The sequence below is a fragment of the Eumetopias jubatus genome, unplaced genomic scaffold (assembly GCF_037043125.1).
Source record: "Eumetopias jubatus isolate StellerSeaLion01/CBP00866 unplaced genomic scaffold, mEumJub1_p1.0 scaffold_12, whole genome shotgun sequence".
NCBI lineage: Eukaryota > Metazoa > Chordata > Mammalia > Carnivora > Otariidae > Eumetopias > Eumetopias jubatus.
The window spans coordinates 48,733,109-48,752,512 of NW_028274818.1; the positions used below are offsets into that span (position 1 = coordinate 48,733,109).

Below are 19,404 nucleotides of genomic sequence, written 5' to 3' on the forward strand. Positions count from 1 at the left end.
AAACCCTCTCCAACGCTTGCTGTTTTGTTTTTTTGATAGTAGCCATCCTAATGAATGTATATTGGTATCTCACAACAGTTTTGATTTACATTTCCCTAATGATTAGTGATGTTGAGCAGGTTTTTTTCATGTGTTTATTGGCCGAAATACTTACTTTTAAAGGAATAAAGTAGAATTTCTTTTAAAAGATTAGTTATTAAAACAGCACTTAACCAGGGGGGAAAATAAATGAAAAATCCATTCAGTGGTAGTTTAGAGTCTAAGGGCTCATCTTCCTTTAGGCACTAGGAAAAATGTTTCTTCAGGATAAAGGAAGGACAGGATGTCCATTACTGTGTGCCAGCCCATAGGGGGCACCCAAGAGCAGAGGACCCTGGGTGGTTCTTTCCAAGGGACCCAAGTGTCCAAGGAAGGCTCCAGTGACCTGCCCCAGGTGCCCCACTGCTTTCCCCAGGTGTGCAGGGATTAGACATGCTGGCCGTAGCAGAACGTTTCCCTCAAGCAGAAATGGCCCCACAGAGCACGATTAACTTCAACAGGTCATGTCCACATCCATAAAATCACCAACAGTCAATGATTCATTCATTCACTTATTCGATCAATATGTGTACCAGCTGCCTGGTTGCCAGATACTGAGACTTACGTTTGCAACAGAAGATGGTCAACGCGGATTTGGGTTACAACCTGAATAAATGGTTCATAACAGGGAGCAGGAATAAAGGTCAAAACCTCTCACCCCAGAGCCCCATTTTCGAGGTGGAGAAGGAGGCCAGTGGTGAGCAAACACACTTAGGAGATGTCCCTTTATTAACTGGAATATTGTTTGCGGCTCTGCGGGATCGACAACATGAACAAGGTGCAGCAGGAGCTTGGAGTCAAGTGGTCACTATAGACCATTCTCAGGCCAGACAGCTGACTGAGCCTTCTCAGGGGGGCAGGTGCACTGTCTCTGTAATACTCTCAGTGCCAGTCCTCACCGTCAGCTCAAAATGCACCTCCACAGGGGAGAGAACAACTTCCCCCTCTCTTAAGGGAGAGGAAGCATTAACTAAGCATCGTCTATGGGTCTGGGATTGTGCTAAGTGCTTTATATATATGGCAGAATAACATTTTTAGCTATTAATCTGTGCTTTTCTTCTAGTGCCCTGGGCAGAAGGACCTCACAGAAAAACAGCTGTGTGGGGCTCAGCCATGGCGGGGTTGGCAGACGTCAAATAATCCAGGAAAATGGAGATCTCAGTGGTAAGTGGTGTAGACAGTGTGAGACCCAGGCTTCGTTCTTCTCCCACCATGTGTGTGTGTGTCTGTGTGTGTATGTTGTGGGGATAGCCCTGAAAATAGGTGAGGCTAAATTTCTTCCTTACCTGCTAGAGTGAGAGCTCAGAGTCATAGTTAATGTTGCCACGGTAGCAAAGGCACTGGAACTATCCTGTGTTTCGGCAGGAATGGCAATGACACAGCTACTCTGGAAGAAACGGCTACTAACCGTTTCTTAATAGCACCCGCTTACAGATCTTACCATGCTTCCCAGCCGTCCCACCCCTAGGCACTTACCCCAAAGAAATAAGAACATAATATCCAGTCTTTCTCTTTCTCTTCCAGTCCAAGGCGCTTCGGGAACCGCGGGCTTCCGTGCAGACATGGCCAAGTCCAAGAATCACACCACAGACAACCAGTCATGCAGACGGCACAGACACGGCATCAAGAGACCCCGGTCACAAAGATATGACTCTCTTCAGGGGTAGAACCCAAGTTCCTGGGGAACGTGCGTTCTGCCAAGGAGCACAAGAAGAAGGGCCTGAAGAAGATGCGGGCCAACAACGCCAAGGCCATGAGTGCACGTGCCGAGGATCCCAAGGCCCTCGTCCAGCCCAAGGAGGTCAAGCCCAAGATCCCAAAGAGCGGCAGCTGCAAGCTAAATCGACTTGCCTGCATCGCTCACCCCAAGCTGGGGAAACATGCTTGTGCGGCATTGCCAAGGGTCTCGGGCTCTGCTGGCCAGAGTCCGAGGCCAAGACGCAAACCAAGGCCCAGGCTGCAGCTCCTGCTGTGGCTCAGGCTCCCACAGGTGCCCAGGCCCCCACGCAGGCTCCAGCGTAGAGGCTTCTGCCTCCCAGCGTGAGGACGGGAGGACCGGCGTGACCCCTGGGCTTCTGTCTGCGCGGGGCTGCTGTCCTGAGCTATGGGTACCAAGAAACCCGCGGCAGGATCTGTCCAAAAAAAAAAAAAAAAAGAGCACGTATATCCACCAAGACTTGTTCATGAATGTTCACAGAGGCTTTGTGGACAGTGACCCTCAACCGGACCACATGCAGCCAGCAGGAGAGTGAAGTAAAGAGCAGTGAACTCCAGATACCTGTGACGAATGGGCGAATCTACTGAGGGCAATTCCATTCAAACAAAATGCTAGAGAACAAATCTATAGCAACAGAAAGCCTGAAGCTGGGGTGGGAGCAGGGCCTGCAGCGAAGGGCAGGAGGGAACGTTCTGGGGTGTTGGTAATGTTCCAGAACCCAGCCGCGGCGGGGGTTCCACTGGTGTATACACACTGCAAAACTGATCAAACTGTATCCTCAAATACTTAGACGCATTTTAATGTGCGTGCGCCTTAAAACACGTAGGTTGACTTAGAGGCAATCAAGAGGTACAATTTTGTGGCACACTAGAATTTGTGCGTATGTCAAATCCACCGCAAAGATCATTCTATTTAGTCCTCATAACACCCTTGTAAGCTAGCCATCATCACCCTCCTGGTCAAGGAATTAACAGCCCCGGTCCGGAATTGTTCAGGAAAAGCACCCCAGTCCCTGTGTGTCTCCCTCCCTCAGACGCCAAGGCCACACTCACGAGACTTCTGATACCAGATGTGTGGGGGGGGGCCCAACAGCAATTGTGTGACACCAGCTGGGGGTACGATGATCTCACTCAGCTCTGACACTGTGCACCTGCAGATAGCGTCCGAATGATCCCACAGGTTAGGGCTCAGTCCTGGAAGACTGAAGCCACCCCCCAGCCCCTGCTTCGGACGCCAGCCGCAAAGCCAGGCAGTGGTATATACTTCTGACCAGCTGGCTGTAGATTGGAGGTTCCCATCACCTCTCCTCAGGTTCAGTTAATTTGTGAGAGCTGCTCACAGAAAGAGCAACATTTGACTTACTAGATCACTGGTTTATCACAAAAGGATGCAACTCAGGAACAGCTGGATGGAAGAGACACACAGGGCAAGGGCGGAGCTTCCGAGCCCCCTTCAAGCCCCCCACTCTCCCCAATCTCCATGTGTTCACCCTCCCAGAAGCTCTCTGTACCCCGTCCTTTTGGGATTTTTATGGAGCTTTCACTACGTAGGCATGACCAATCATGAAGTCTGTGGAGGGGATGGGGCCAACAGTTCCAAAGTTCTCATCATGGCCTGCACTTCCTGGGGAGCCTCTCCCCATGCCATTCAGGAGCCCATCTAGAGTCGCCTCATCAGAACAAAAGTCACTCCTATCACCCAAGAAATGACACAGTTTCTAGAAGCTTTGTGCCAAGAAGCGCCACAGACCAATATACATATTTTTTCTATTATCTCACAGGAATCAAGGCTTAGAGAAACCCACTCGCGTTGTTCTTGGCTGGGGCCTTGTGGCCACAAAGCGCATCTCTAACAAAGACCCTAGACAGTGATTAGCGGCTCGCTATGCAGGAGAACACCTGCCTGCTCTCTGGGGGGCTAAGATCCTGTCCCAGTAATAAAGCAAGCATGGACAATGAGGTTTCCAATTTGGGGGTGCAGCTCTAGTTGGTTTGGGAGAAAAGGTATATATTGACTGTGGGAAAGTGAAGGTTATCTAGACCTACACCGAAGGGTGTATCATGTCCGGGCGGAAATGCATTCTTACTTTGGGGAATGGGGTAAAAAGCTCTGGGAAGTTTCATGAACCCCCTTTGCTTCCGGTGGCTTGTGCAATCCAACGGTCTGTCCCTGGGTCTCTTAGGAAGACTGCTGCTTTCTTGTCTCTCTGTTCCTTTGCCCTGACCCAAGTCCAATGAAACCCACGTCCTGGGGAGCAGGGCTGTCATCCTCCCCTCATCACCAGCCCTCCGTGCCCAGTGCAGCCTCCTCATTCCTTCCGGATACACGGTGTGTCTGGGTACCAAACAGTCCTGGGTAGGAGGGGGAAGCCTAAGAGAAAAGTAAAAGCACATTCTCCTAAGGCAAACCGGAGCTGCCTCTCTACTGAGAGATTTTGCTGTACTTCCCCAGGGGGCTCCCTCTGCCCACGCGGGGCAGCCCGGGGGGGGCCCAGCCAGGCCCTCAAACCACGAGACCTGATGACTCCTGGGTGAATGGCCGAGCTGCCCCGGGGGGGGGGCGGGGTCCCGGCAGGCCTGGCACCGTCTGTGCCCTCACTGTCAGGCTCTCTTCTGTCCCAGGAGAGGCCCTGGCACAAATGCATCCTGCCACGTGGAGGAAGCCATCTGAGGCCTTCACTGCACAAGAGAATATTGTGGCAGAGCATTAGCGTTGAAGCATTCATAATCTTTTCCTCTTTCCCTTTGCCCTTTCAGTCAGAGGGGCTGTTTGCCCTTCCCTCTGGGGAGGGTGTGAAGGGGTGGAGGGCAGCAAAGAATCTTCCAGACTCTGGTTTCCGAAAGCTTAGCCCTTAAGGGGATGGAGAGAGCTCTGGGCATAAACAGGATGTTGAGAGGGAGGGAGGAAGGGAGAGAGAGAGAGAGAGACAGCTGTTCTTGGTTCCCCAAAAAAAGAGCCTTGGTCTCTGGTCTGTGCTTAATCATGGAGCCAGAGCCCAGGCCGGGCTGGGGGGCCTCTGACGTCACAGAAGTAGGACTTGCTGGGGGCCCATCGTCTCCACCTCCTGCTTTCCCGTGACCTTCAGCTGCTGTGCCTACCAGGTAGCTATAAGTGAGTTAGTTCACTTCTCCCAGCCACAACCTTCCCACCTGTGAAATGGGGAGCCGAAGGCCACTCCCTGGTGCTGTGGTTGCAGCCCTGAGCAGGGAGGGTAGTCCGGCAAAGCCTGGTCCCCACACGCTGCCTCTCTCTGCTCACTGACTACCGGGTCCTTCTTGGACGGTGGGACGCAGACCCAGAGCTCAGCACTGGAGGCTGGAGTCTGGGAGGCAACAGGACACAGTGTTTGTAGCCGGTGTCTCTCAAACTGCGAGTTGTGACCCACTGGGTCCTAAAATCGACTGTGGGCCACAGTCAGTGATTTTAAAAAATTAAACAGAATAGGATAAAAAACATCAAAGTGAATCACACATCCTAAGAAAGAATGATTTCTTTTTTTCCGTTCCCCTTCTCTGATGCAGGGATCCTCCAACTTTTCTCAGCCACAGGCAGCATCTTGGACTCTGGTGGGTGTGAGGAGCTTCACCCCATGAGGCAAGTGTCCCGTCAGCCCTTTCCCTGCCCTCCCGATCGTGCCCATGTTGGCCACTGTGTATGCCCAGTTCTTCGGTCTTATTTTCGTCTCCTCGGGCACCTGGCTGGAGGCTGATCCCTTAAGGCCTAGGACCCACCCCCAACCATCCTGGCCCCTCCACCCCTGCACACAGGCAGGGTCTGGCAAGGCAAATTCGTCCTTGACGACTTCTGGGGGGACCCACAAGGGCATGGAGTCAGGAAGGAAGGAAGCCAACATGGAGATTTTGGGGCTTGGGGTTGGCCCCTGGGAGAGGTTTGACTTCCTCATTAGTTAATTCATTATTCATTCATTTTCAACACATTGAGTCCTTCTGGTGTGCTGGGCACTGCGAATATAATGATGAATAAGACTCATTCTTTGCTCCCAAGTTGCTTGCACCTGGTGATGGAGACAGACAAGCAAAAAGGTCCTTTCCCCGGGGGCTTTAACAAAATTCTGATGCAATCCCAGCAAATTCAGATCCTTGGTGTAGGGTGCACTGGGACATCAGTGTATTTGGAAAGCTCCCCAGGGGGTTCTAATGTGCAGCACCAGGGACGAGCCCCACCTACCGCAGGGCAATGCTGCGCTATGATCAAGGGCCCAGACCTGGGAACCCCACCCACGTCCTTACGGCCCACCTCCATCCCTTCCCACTGGGTGGCCCTGGCCAAGTCACTTACCTCTCTGTGACTAGGTTTCCTCATTTGTAAAACAGACATGGTAATGTCTATCCTAAGGAGTTATTGGAAGGATTCAATGAGTTCCAGGTGCTCCAGGAGCGCTCAGTAAACTCGGGCTTTATTAAGCACTAACAGAAGCCACTTTAGCAAATGCAAGGGGTGCCTGCCCAGGAGGGGGCTGGGGGTGGGTGGGGAGCCGTTGGTTGGGCAAAGGGAAAGGGGAGATCAGGTCATGGGAGAGCAAGGGACTGGGGGAGCAGGGCGTGGGGAATGGCCAGTCCTTCCAGGCCAAGAGGGCAGCCTGTGCAAAGGCCCAGAGGCAGAGCCGCGTGTGAGTGGAGAGCCCACGGTACGGGGTGGAGTAGGAAAGAAGGGGCTGGGGAGGCTGCCTGTGTTGAGGCTGAAAGCTCTTTGGGGACCAGAGCTGGGAGGGGGCGGCTGAGCGGGCGATGACTGCCTCTCCCGTCCCAGCCCGGCAGCTGATGAACAGCGGCAAGAACTCAAGGGTGGAGGTGGGGCTGAGCTGGTCCGAGGCCCTGCGGTACTGCCGGCTGCACCACACGGACCTGGCCGATCTGCAGAGCATGAACAGCGTGCACAGCATGAGCACCCTCTACTCCCTCACCAGCAGCACCCAGGCGTGGATCGGCCTCTTCTTCGACGTGCGCATCCAGGGCCTGAGCTGGTCCAGCGGCTCCACCTTCACGGCCCCGGTGTGGAGCTCGCTGCCCGTCTTCAAGGAGGGCGTCTGTGCCACCCTGTTTTCCATCTCCATTTTCCCCAACCTGGGGGCCGCCTCGTGCACGGCGCAGAAGCCCTTCATCTGCTACTACGGTGTGTTCCGAGTCCTATTCTCCAGAGCAAGTCGGGGAGGCGGGGTGCGGGGTGCGGGGGGCGGACGCGGGGAACATTCTCGAGTCTTTTCACGGGACAACTGACGAGTAGCCTAACCCCCTTTGCTCGAGTCCTCTGTGCGGTCTGAGGGTCTATCTCCTCTCATTCCTGAGACCCCGTCATCAGAGAGACAGGTGTAAATCAGGGTAGAGAGAAAGTAAAATCTGGAATGTTCCATCTGCCAATTAGGGACTTGGGAGACGAGTAAAAAGAAAGGGAGGAAAAAAAGGAGAAGACAGGCTGGGGGTCCACTTGCATCTCTGCAGCAGTGAGAGCGGAATTCCGTCTCTTTCTGCTCCTCACCGAGCGCTGGGCTGGCTTTCCGTCCCCCGCCCGCGCCCGCCGCGGGGAGCGTGGAGCAGCCGCTCGGCTCTTGGGAAGGAGTGAAGGGAGCCAACCCCTTCAGGCCTCCCCGCAGGAAATCCGGAGTAATCAACGCGCCTCCATCCTGCCCCCTGCTGGCCCCTCTCGGCCCGGCAGCCCCTGCCGCGGACCTTGTTAGGAAGGTGCTCAGATCTCGCAGCCGGGGATGCTTATAGACCTGACCGTACTGTTCTGGTCAAAAGTGCCCGTTTCTGCTTTTCTCTGTCAGCTGAAGCCCAGCCCACCTCTTCGCCCCCCTAAGCCCTCGAATAGGGTATGGAGCACCAACCTGATGTGTCCCCAGTTCTCCACCACACTGTGCCTGTCACAGGGCCTTGAAATGTAGCCCACGGGGGCGAGGTGTGACCTTGGGATTCCCAAGCCAGCAGAGAAATGTTCAGGGGTGGTGAATGTGCAGGGGTGAGAGACCTCTCGAAGAAAGGGCCATGGGTGCAGGCTCTCCCCTCCTCCCTCTGTGTTTTGGGCCCCAGGGAACCGGGTCCTGACTCCACCCACTTCTCTCCTTCTCCCCAGGCCCACCGCTGTGGCCTCTGTTGGGGAGGTGGGGGTGGCCTGCTCTGCCCCGACAGTCAGTTCTCAACACAGAGTGAGCCCCCCAAAATGCAAATCAGGTCACTCTGCTTGAACATATTCAGTAGATTCCCTTAGCACTTAGAATCTCATCCCTTTTGAGGCCAACCAGGCCTGCTTGACATTTCTGGCTTCCTCTTCATCCTGGGCCCTGGCCACGCTGGCTGCTTTCTGCCCCTCCCACACCCGCTGGCCCTTCCCCCTCGGGGTCTTGGCCTTGGCTCTGCCTGTGGTATTCCTTCCTACCACTTTGCGAGGCTGGCTGCTTCTCATATTCTCTTCAAGAGCAAGGATTCTGCTTCTCTTATTTCTTCTCTTTTCCCAGGGCCTACAATAGTGTCTGCCACAAAATAGGGGCAGCCTCTCTCTCTCTCTGTATGTATTTCTTGAATAAATGTAATAGGAATGGATGAACCTGTCTACCCTCGAGCTAGGCTTCCCCTCCCCCAGTCTCAGTTCCGTGGCTCCTGGTGCCTGTGGAGGATCCTGGGCAGCCCTCTCCCTCCCCATAACGCGTGGTCTGTTTCTCTTTTACAGACCCTGCTGTGGGACACCGCATCTTCACGGAGCCTGCTCTCAGCCCAACCACCTTTCCCCAGCCAGGTACACACCAAGGAGCTCTGCCTTCCTTCTGACTCGTCCACCTGGACCTGCCACAGGGTCACACCACCTGTGTCCCCTCTGCTTCCCCGCCCCTTGTCTGGCTGAGGGATCCCCTGGCTCTGCTGTCCCTAGGCTGGGCCCCATGGAGAGAATCAATCCAGTGTTACTATTCAGATTATTATTTTTTTAAAGATTTTATTTATTGATTTGAGAGAGAGCGCGCATGCACGTGCGCATGAGCAGGGGGAGGGAGAGAGGGAGAAGCAGACCCCCGCTGATCATGCAGGACTCCATCCCACGACCCTGAGATCATGGATCATGACCTGAGCTGAAGTCAGAGGCTTACCCAACTGAGCCACCCAGGCACACCGCCCCCCACCTTTTAAAGGTTTTATTTATTTATTTGAGAGAGAGTATGCAGATTATTTATTATTTTATTATTCAGACAAGGAGGTGACTTGCTCAAGGACAGTGGCATTAATGGCTGAGGCTGCATCCCAACCACCCCCCCGTCAGTGGTTTGGGGGTGGGGGAGAGGGAGCACTTCTTCCCAGCCCAGGTGGGGGAGAGGGAGCACTTCTTCCCAGCTGGTGAGGGGGACTTCCCTTCTGATTATTACTACCCTGAATTTTTTTTTTTACTTTCTTCACATCTGGTGTAAAGAATCCATGACAAAGGAAATATAAACTCCTCACTCCATCTGCTTTGTAGAGTTGGTTTTCCGCATGCTCTGGAGTGTGGAGTTGTAGAGTGAAGATGTCCCGGCTTCCCAGGCTGACTCTCGTCTTGCCGTTTAATATGGCATGAGTTTGGGCAAGCCATCACCGACCCGAGCCCCCCTTTTCCCACCTGTAAAATGAGGTTCATAACAGCGACCTCTCAGGATTATTGTGAGGATTTAAATGGATGACAAATGCCACAGCATAGCTCGGGGCTGGGAACAGTGGTTGCTTAATAGAGGGTAGCTTTAAAAAATCGGTTTAGATAGGGAAAGTTAGGGAACCATCAGGCGAATCTTGATGGGCTTAGATGAACAGGCGTGTGTCAAAGAGTTGGGGAGGCCCGATTTGAATCTGAGGATGTGGCTCTCTGTTCTGCAAATAGAGGCGTTTCCTTCAGCAGGGCTCCGGAATCCATCCCTCAGGATCCCACGGCACAAACTTTCCCACCTTCCATTGTTTAGAATCAGATGTGTGGGCTTGTGATGAGACAGAGCTGGCAAGGGGCAGGGCAGGTGGGGGCCGTGGGGGGTGGCCCAGGCCAGCCTCGGGCAGAGACGGGGTGGGGGGTGGGGGCGTGGGGTGGGGGCGGGTAAAGGCTGTGGGCGACCGGCGTCCTGGGCTGTCTGAAGCCCACCAGAAGTCAGGGCCGCTGGGGAGAGGCGCACTCCGCCTCCTGTCTGGCAGGTCTTCCCTCACCAGGCTCTTCTCTCCTCCCTGGCTCTCCTGATAGGAAGAATATCACATACTTTATTCTGCCTCAGCCTCCTGAGAGCAGCACCAGACGCTCCTGGAAACCACAAGAGACTGCCTCTAAACTAGGATTATCCTATCTTCCTCATCCCGTCCCCACAAAGTTTAACCACCATTTAATTAAGTGCTAATTATTTGCACGCGCTCTGCGAACCCACTTGTTTACAAGGTTCTCATTTAAGCCTTTAAATTCATTCAGGTGATACTATTCACCCCCTTGCACAGATGACGAAATGGAGACTTAGACTTCACTTATGAGGCCTTTAGCCACGAGGAAAGCTCTTCACCCCTGCTTTTCCTAAATTTCTTGCTCCCCGCGGCTGCCCTGAGAACTCATCCATTCTCCCAGCCTGGTATTTAGTCCTGTAAAATCATGGGTTTCATCAAACCTAACACCCAGGGCCCTGGGGGGAGGGCCTGGGCCGGACCAGAGAGGTTTTTCCCCGGGGAGCAACGAGGCCTGGGCTGTCAGAGTCCAGGACCTCAGGCCGGGGGTCTCCCTGTTCTTTGCCCGCAGCCGTGGTCCAGGTTGGCTGACAGACCTTCCTGCGATTTGCCCAGGAGGTGACGTGGCAGGCGGCCCGGCTCTACTGCCGCAGCCACCACACGGACCTGGCCGACCTGCAGTGACCGACGAGGCGGGCAAGGAGGCCTTGAAGTCCATCACCATTGAGACCGAGGCCTGGACTGGCCTCTACTTCAACGCTGCCTCTGGGGCCCTGAGCTTGTCGAGCGGCCTGGGCTCCAGCACCACCCCCCCCCCCCCCCGGCTTCAGGTGCCCGAGTTGGGTACAGGACTGTGCACGGGGCTCCGCACCTACGCGCGCTACTCCCCCAGAGTGTATTTGCTGGTCTGCTCTGCCCTGAAACCCTTCATCTGCTTCTCTGGTGCGTGGCAGCACCCACCCCCCCCGACCCTGGGCTACCGTGGCTAGGACGGGACATGGGTTTACTTGGCAGCAGGAGACACTGAGGTTAGACCCAAAGAAGCGCTTCTAGACTCCGAGGGTAACAGGAGCAGGCTTTGCTTTAATTCTGAGGGAGCTTTCAAGAATGGAATGGACCCTATCGAGTCTCAGGGCATTAGCCAGTAGCAGTGGCTAGTAGGTTGGGGGCGATGCAGAGGTTAAAAGCATGCACTTTGGAATCAGAGTCTACCACTTGCTAGAAATAAGGTACGAGGCATCTCTGAGCTTCTTTTTCCTCTTTTGGAAAATATATTTAACAAAATGGTATTGGCGACGCCTACCTCCAAGGCTGGCTTCAGAGACTGAATGTATATAAAGGAGCTAGTAGAGATGCGGGCAGAGTAAGGCCCCAGCACATAGTAGCTCTTGTCACTGCTGCACCGTAAGTCATGGGAACCAGACGCCCGCCTGGTTCTTCTGGATCCTGTATATCGTGTGTCCTCAGCAACAGGTGGCATCCTGCTTCTCCATTTCCTGCTTCCTTCCTTTCTTTCTTTTCTTCCTTCTTTCTTTCTCTTTCTTTCTTTCTTTCTTTCTTTCTTTCTTTCTTTCTTTCTTTCTTTCTTTCTTTTTCTTTCTTTTTTCTTTCTTCCTTCCTTCCTTCCTTCCTTCCTTCCTTTCCTTTCCTTTCCTTTCTTTTTTTCCCTCCCTCCCTCCTTCCTTTCTAGCCTTCCTACTTTTTTGCAATAGCTTTGAGATATAGTCCACATACCTTAAAAATCACCCCTTTGAAGTGTCTGACTCAGTGGGTTTTAGTAGTTATAGGGGGGGTGTAAACATCACTGCTATCTAATTTTAGGACATTTTTATCACCCCAAAAGGAACTCCTTACACTTGAGTGGTCACTCCCCATTCTCCCCCATCCTCAGCCCCAGCAGCCACTAATGCACTTCATGTCTCTGTGAATTTGCCTGTTCTTGGCTGTTTCTTTTCGTGTTTTGGATTTGATGAGAACTGCGATCCTTATCTGTAAAGCAGGAAGGATGGTTCCTCCCTTGCAGGGTTCCTGTGAGGGTTAAAGACCCCGCAAGCCCCCTCCCGTGATTGGCACACACAGGTGCATGCAAGCGTGGAGGTGGCTGAGATGGGGGCTGCTGAGCGCCCCCCCCCCAGGTGAGACAGACCTGGGGGAGCTCTGTCCCATGTCAGCCCTGCCCTCACCACTCTCCCTCCTTCCTTGCAGACCCCACCATTGGGCACCAGGAGTCCGCCACTCTCTCTCCAGCCTTTCATGCTCCCTCCGCAGAAGTGACTGTGGAGCCAACGCTCAGACCAAGTACATCCCTGTTTTCTGTTCTGTGTGGGTGCTTTGGACCTGTTTTTGGCTGGGTCCCGGGGTCTCCAGGGCCTGCGCGGTGGAGAGGTCGCCTGCAGGCGGAAGCACGGGGAGGCCCCATGGGATCCTCCCTGAAGAGGATTTTCCAGCCCACCCCCCAGCCCCCTGCAGGGCCAGCTGGGTTTGGAGAAGGGGGACTCCGTCACCATCAACCTCCCTGCTTGAACTGGGCCACTAACTTGCAGGTCCAGAGCCAGGAGGCTCCAGAGAGGCTGTGTGGCCCCCCGCACAGTGATGAGGGCCAGCCTGGGAGACTGAGGGGAAGACGCTGGGCGGTGCTCCCCAGAAGTCATCAGAGAGGCCTTTGAGGTTTGGCATCCAGAGAGGGAAGCGCAGGAGAGGTGCCTGTTGAATCCCTTGTGATTTCGGGCTCCTCTGGGTGGAGAGAAGATGTGGGATGAGTTGTTGGGACTCTGGGGGGACATGTTGGGAATGACAGTGATTGCATTCCTATAGCATTTTTAAATTCCGGAAACATCTTCACAGCTATTACCTCATTTTGCTTCCCAAGAGTTCTGAAGCTAAGTAGGGTAACTGAGGGTAAAACACAGTTCTCCTTGCTTCGTTCCAGATCCATCCGTCTGACAAAGGCATTATTGCCTTTGCTGAGGACACAGAGAAGTTAGGGGATTTATATTCTGGGGACACAAAGTAAAATCAGGGGCTCCTCTGGAGGAGCCCAAGGCCCCAACAGTTGGTGTTCTGTGTCTAGGCACAGGCATGGTGGGGACACAGGAGGGGCGTGTCCCAGTCCCCTGTGATGATCTGGATTTCCTGGAGGAGGTGATTGTGTACCTGTTTAGGACCGCGAGGAGGAGTTAGCTCGCAAAGGGGAGTGGGGTGCTTAAGGCTGAGTGGAGACACCCTGGTCCTGCAGGGGAACCCTCTGTGAGCTGCAAAGGAACGTGGCCTCACCCTGAAGGCAACAGCGCCAGGGCTGGGCCAGCGATCAGATTTGGCTCAGAAACTGGGTGAGATCCTGTCATCTGCTTCCCATCTAAGATCTAGCCTGGCCCCTGCCTGGCTGCCCCGGACCCGACTGGGCGGGCAGGGCCAGGCGTGGAAGAACCGGAGGGCGCGGCAGGGCCCAGGAGCCGAGGCCGGCGACGGCTTCCCCACTCCGCGACGCGCCCGGCGGGCCGGGTTGGGGCGCAGCGCGCGTCCCGCCTCGGCCGCTGGACGCCACCCGTCGGCGTCCTCGGCCCGCGGCCCCGGCCTTGGCAGGGGTCGCCGAGCGCAGGGGCCCCGTCGCGAGCCTTCGCTCCTGCCACACGGACCAGCGCCCAGAGCCCCGCCGAGCTCGGCCCCCGCGCCCCCCGCCCCCCGCTCCTGCGGGCCCCGCGGCTCCCCAGCCCCGGGGGACCACCGCCGCCCCGGAGACTCCTAGCCCCGCGAGGAAGAGCCCGGCCCCTGCGGGTAACTGTGCTCGCCGCCGAGCCCGCCTGGCCCTCCGGGGACGCTCTCTGTCCTGCAGCCCGGGCCCGTGGGGCCGCTCCGGCCTCCGCTTCGAGCCCTGCCCTGGTCCACGCGTCCCCGGGGGGGGGGGGCGTCACCCAGGGTGGGGGCGCCTCCCAGCCTCTCCCGGGAGCTCCCCGGGGACCGAAGAGAGCGCCCCGAAGCCTTCGGACGGACGCCGGGGAGACCCCTGGGAGCTGGCCAGGGCCCGACACAGGTGCCCGCCCGCGTCGCTGCGGGTTGGGGACGCCACACCGGCCGGACCCCCAGCACCTGGCTCCTCCTGGGGGTGACGGAGCCCTGGGCTCCACCCGCAGGCTGCAGGCAGGAGGCTGAGGGCAGGGGCTGTGTGCTGGGTTAGGTTCAGGTGATGAGACCATGAGTGTTCTCCGGTTCCGTGTTTCTGGATTTTAAGGACAGTGCTTTGGGTGGGGAGAGAGGGGGCATTTGGAGAGGAGAGGCAGGAAGGACACGTGGGGGCAAAGGCTGTTGCACTGGCTGGGACGCAGGACTGAGGCCAGGGGTAGGCCAGCAGCGTGAGGAGAGCCGCGAGGGAATTGGTTTTACCTCCTGTACAAGTGACAGTAATTGAAGAAACAGAAATACACATTTTTAAAAAGGTTCAGCTTTGTTCATTGAATCACAGAAATACAAACTAAAAGCAAGATGCATTTTTAAAATAATTTTTTTTGGGGAGTGGGAGGGGGAGCGGCAGAGGGAGAGAGAGAGACTCTTAAAGCAGGTTCCATGCCCAGCGCGGAGCCCAACCTGGGGCTCAATCTCAAGACTCTGAGATCATGACCTGAGCTGAAATCAAGTTGGACGCTTAACTGACTCAGCCACGCAGGCACCCCTTAAAATAATATTTTTACTTACCAGTTTGGCAAAGATTTAAAGGGGTGATAATGCTGGTGCTAATGTGGGGAAATCAGCGATCCCAGACCCTGGACAGGAAAGTAGGGTGCTAGCCTTCTGGCAGCATGTCAGTTCTGAGATGTGCAAACCCTTCCATACAGTCGTACTATTTTGGGGACTTTATTAAGAAACAATAGGGGCGCCTGGGTGGCTCAGTCGTTAAGCATCTGCCTTTGGCTCAGGTCATGATCTCAGGGTCCTGGGATCAAGCCCCGCATCGGGCTCCCTGCTCCGCGGGAAGCCTGCTTCTCCCTCTCCCACTCCCCCTGCTTGTGTTCCCTCTCTCGCTGTCTCTCTCAAATAAATAAAAATATATAAAAAAAAAGAAAAAAGAAACAATAGTACAAGGCACACACATACCCACGCACCCCGCACACAGAGCTGGTTATTGCAGTGAAGAACCGGAGGCAATTGAATGTCCACTGAAAGCAGGTGGGTTAAATACAGTATGGTACATTCAATGAAATACTGTGCAGCCTTTAAAAAGAAGAAAGTAGATCTTTACACATTCAAATAAAAAACTCGAGTGTGTGAAGAATATTCTATAACAAACTGTTAACAGTGGTTGTCCCTGGGTCGGGGGAGGGGATACTTTTATTTCAGTATTTTACAATAATATACCACAAAAGCAATATGGTTATTTCCATATTTGGAAAGGAAAAAAATGACATCTGCAAGGCACTGACAGGACTTTGGTGACTGAACATGAGAGGGAGTAAGGGAGCCGCTGAGGGTACCTGGGGTCTCTGGGCCTCAGCAGAGGGGCAGCCACACAGGGGAGAGGAGGTTGCTGAGGGGAGGCTGCACTTGGTTTTGGAATACGTTGAGTTTGAAGTGCTACCTCTTATTTTTTTTTTTTAAGATTTTATTTATTTGAGAGAGCGAGCGAGAAGGAGCAGGGAGAAGGACAGAGGCAGAGGGAGAAGCAGACTCCCTGCTGAGCAGGGAGCCCAACACAGGACTCGATCCCAGGACCCTGAGATCATGACCTGAGCCAAAGGCAGACGCTTAACCGACTGAGCCACCCAGGTGCCCCGAAGTGCTACCTCTTGATGGAAACGTCGGGGGTCCCTGGCTGCCATAGTGGGGTCTCTGTGAAGCTGGCAGATAACGTAAGGGCATCGGGCCCCCCTGGGGGCAGGGCCTACTGAAAGACAACATTTGCTGCTGGGAAGAATGCTCATAATGTTGCCCAATCCCCACACATCCTGGTGGCAGGGCCACTGAGAACGATGGGGTAGGAACTCGAACTCGAGGGCTGGGTGCGCGAGCCTGTGGGAGTAAGTCAGGGTGTGGCTGGGACTCAGCTTCCCCGACTGGCCGGTTTCTGCAGCAACTGTGCGTGGGGCAGTGGCTGCCCACGCCTGGCTTCTAGCTCAGGGGCTGGCCCCGGTCTCAGACCCCCTTTGCTCCTGAGACCCCCTTTGCTCCTGAGACTCCTTCATTTTCCCCTCCAGTAGCTGCGGCCACTGAAGGAACTGGCAGCAATAGGAGAGACCCGGCCACGGCCGCTCAGGCCCAGCGTCTGAGCGCATCTAAACACCCAGCGTCTAAAGAAACCACTGCAGCGCCTGCACCAGGTAACTGCCTCTGGTCACCGGGATCCCACTCTTCCCAGGGGAGCCATCCAATCTGGACAGCCACTCCTTAGCACAGGGCACCCGAGACCTTTTTATGACAGACGGCATGAAGTGTTGGGAAGGGAACGAGAACAGGAACAAGGTCGAGGAGCCTGGAGTTAGCTCCCAGAGTACTGCGAAAGCCTGGGGAGCAAACTCCCTCACTTTGTTCACCATCTCTTCTTCCTCATCTGCAAAAGAGGGACAGTGAAAACTCCCCGGCCCACGGCCCAGGCTTGTTGCAAGCGCCCACTGAGGTAATTATGTGAAGGTACTGTATACAGAATGCTGTGCAAATAGAAAGCCGTCCTGGCATGAGGCTGTCCTTCCTGTGATGAGGACAGTGGCTCAAGGCCCAACGCTGAGCTTGTTTATAGGCTCAGAGAACCCACTTAGGGTTTTCTGGGGGTAGAGTTGGCCTTTAAAATGTGGGGCCAGGGAGAGCTGAGTATTTCCAGCGTGGTGTGGAGTATCTACCTAATAGATTTGTTAAAAAGGAGGAAAATACAGGTGAGACAGAAGACATCGGCAGGCTCCTGCAGCCAGCCGGTGGCCAGGACGTGGGAGGGGAGCCGGCCTTACCCCACAGCGGCCTGAGGCTCTTTCCCATCAGCCACGGGACTGGCTGGGCAGCTTCTTTCCTCTTCCTTTTTGAAATCCGAAATCACCGTGGAGCGTCTGCGGTATCCACCAGGGGCAATCCTGACTGCTAAGAACTTAGTTTCCAAATGGCAATAGGATCATTTTCCCCAAACCGGATAGCACTTTCTTTTCCAGGGCAACTCTTTGGAATCCTGAAAGCAGATTTTACCATCCCAGCTCTGATGGACCCAGAAGATATGAAAGACCAATTTTTGAGTGAGGTGAGACTTCAGACCACTTCTGATTTTGATCAGTCAGATGACTTTGACGATGCAAGGCAATATTGTGGGAACCAATATACCTAGAGAAAAAGCTTTGGAAAATTAGCTCCTCTGTTCCCATTGCCGTCACTCTGGCTCAGGGTGACAGGTTGGTGCGTGTGCTGAGACTTTCAGATCTTTTTCTTAGTCTAACATTTTTTTTCCTGAGCTTTTTTTTTTTAAATCAAGATAGCATAGTCAGAAAGACCTGAATTGGGGTCTTGGCTTTCTACTTACTAGCTGTGTGACCTTGGACAAATAACCTTTCTGTATATCAGTTTCCTCATGAATTAGGGCCAACAAAATCTACCTCATATGGTTGGTATTATGATTAAGTGAAATATTCCATATAAAGTGCTTAGCAAGTTGGCACGTAGTAAGTGCTTGATAAACACAAACATTAACTGTTACTATCAATTATTATTGTTTTGGATATACATTTGTTCTAGGCTCCCCCTACCATCCTCTGTTCTTTTAAAGGATTATAAGGTAGGACATTTTGAATAGGAAGAATTGTTCCCAAATATTGCAACAGAAGCCTCAAACTGATTTTTGAATATGGCAAAAGGGCACATTTTTTAGTTATACCAGATAATAACCATAGATGTCAGAGCTAGAGGGTTCCTTATGGGTCATCTAACCAAATCATAATGTTACAGACAGGAAACAGTTTGGCATTTATCTGGTAGCTTACTGCAATTTATTCACAGGCCAAAGAAATAGCACCCAGGCAACTCGTTCTAAAACCTCACAAACTCAAGTGTCTGGAAAGAACAGTAGTGTGTGTGTGTGTGTGTGTGTGTGCGCGCGCGCACACGCGTGTGTACGTGCACTGGCCTGCCGGGGACTGGGGAGAGGAACTAGAAAGTTCTCAGTGCATTTTGCTATTGAAAGAAGAACAGGTGCAAACGAGGCAATTCAACATCGGATAATTTTTTTAGTAGAAGTTCAAGTAATAAGACTGCAGTGCTCAGTAGAAGGTTTTCAAAAGTCAAGGACCCTTTTTTGGGGGGTGGGTGGGGGGAGCCAAACCAGAAATCATCTTCCTTCTGTTTTAGAGTAAAGCCAAAGTCAAACATCTTTGAATTCCATCTTTGTTAGGATGTCTCTATTCCCTGTTATTGGAGAGAAGTTCTACCTCACAGATTTAAAGATGGAAAATGTGGGGACGATGTGTGTCTGTGTGTAGGAAGGTAGAGCATATATTAGTTTTAGCAGCATTTTAAATTCCAAACAGAAGGCGAGGAAACACCTGGAGCCAACTTACCCCAGTTCCAGGGACAGGGACAGAGAAACATGGTGGCAGACACACAGTGCTCAGGGCTCACTATGGACCAGTGGTTGTTAACCCCAACTCAAGTTAGAATCCCCTGGGGAAGTGGAAAAAAGAGCTCAACCCCAATCCGTAGAGAGATATAGTTAGTTAATTGGTCAGTGGGGGAGCTCAAGAGGCATCCCCCCTCTTTTCTGATTTCAAAGTTCAGTAGTGATTCTGATTAACAGGATTGAGAAGCCCTGATTAAGTCCTTTGTTTTAGCCCCTTTGTCATCAGACTCCCCCTACCCCCTTCCCCGGGGCCGCGGGGTGTGAGTGGTGGTGGCCATAGTGTCCTATAACCAAATTGATTTATGTACTTTCCCATTAGGGGAGCTGCTAAGGACAGAAGGCAGGCAGCTGGAGGGGGGCGGCTAAGAAAAATAAAGGGCATGGCTGGACATAAAGGGTAGAGGTGGGCAGCTTAGGCCAGGAGGTCACAAGAAAGCAATGCAGTTTCTCTCTTTTTGATGTTTCAGATCCAAGAAGTCTTAAAGCTTACATTAGGTCATGGGCAATTCAGATTGAAATGGGTTGGCTTCGAAGTAAACAAGAAAGAGCCCACGTCGACTGATCTGGAGTCTCCTTCTCCCACAATCTTCTCTGGATTTTGAGTGAATTTTAGTCTTTTCATTCCTGTAGATTAGACTACACATTTGTTCCAGGCTTTTAGAAATAACTCCAGCTATATGAAGGGCTGACTGGTAGGATTTCAGACCTGTACCTCACACACAAGAATATTATGTAAGAGAAGAAAAATGGCCTTCCTGGATTTTATAGAAATAGGTAAGCAGAAGCAGATGGAAGAATTTGGGGACAGTAACCTGGAGAATGACAAGCAAACAAGAACACAAAACCCCAACGAAGCAACAAAAATC

General features: G+C 53.3%; 1 protein-coding gene and 1 pseudogene across 1 annotated transcript; both read left to right on the forward strand.

Moving 5' to 3' along the window:
- The first annotated feature begins 1,640 nt into the window (after nt 1-1,640).
- Nucleotides 1,641-2,330, forward strand: LOC114200082 (large ribosomal subunit protein eL29 pseudogene; annotated as a pseudogene).
- A 4,213-nt stretch (nt 2,331-6,543) lies between these two features.
- On the forward strand, nt 6,544-19,140 carry CLEC20A (C-type lectin domain containing 20A). The gene is given in 9 exon segments (XM_088017041.1): nt 6,544-6,928; nt 8,480-8,545; nt 10,535-10,642; nt 10,645-10,905; nt 12,169-12,261; nt 13,373-14,065; nt 16,149-16,271; nt 17,088-17,173; nt 19,006-19,140. Coding segments are annotated over 9 exon segments (1,950 nt in total).
- Nucleotides 19,141-19,404: the final 264 nt, after the last annotated feature.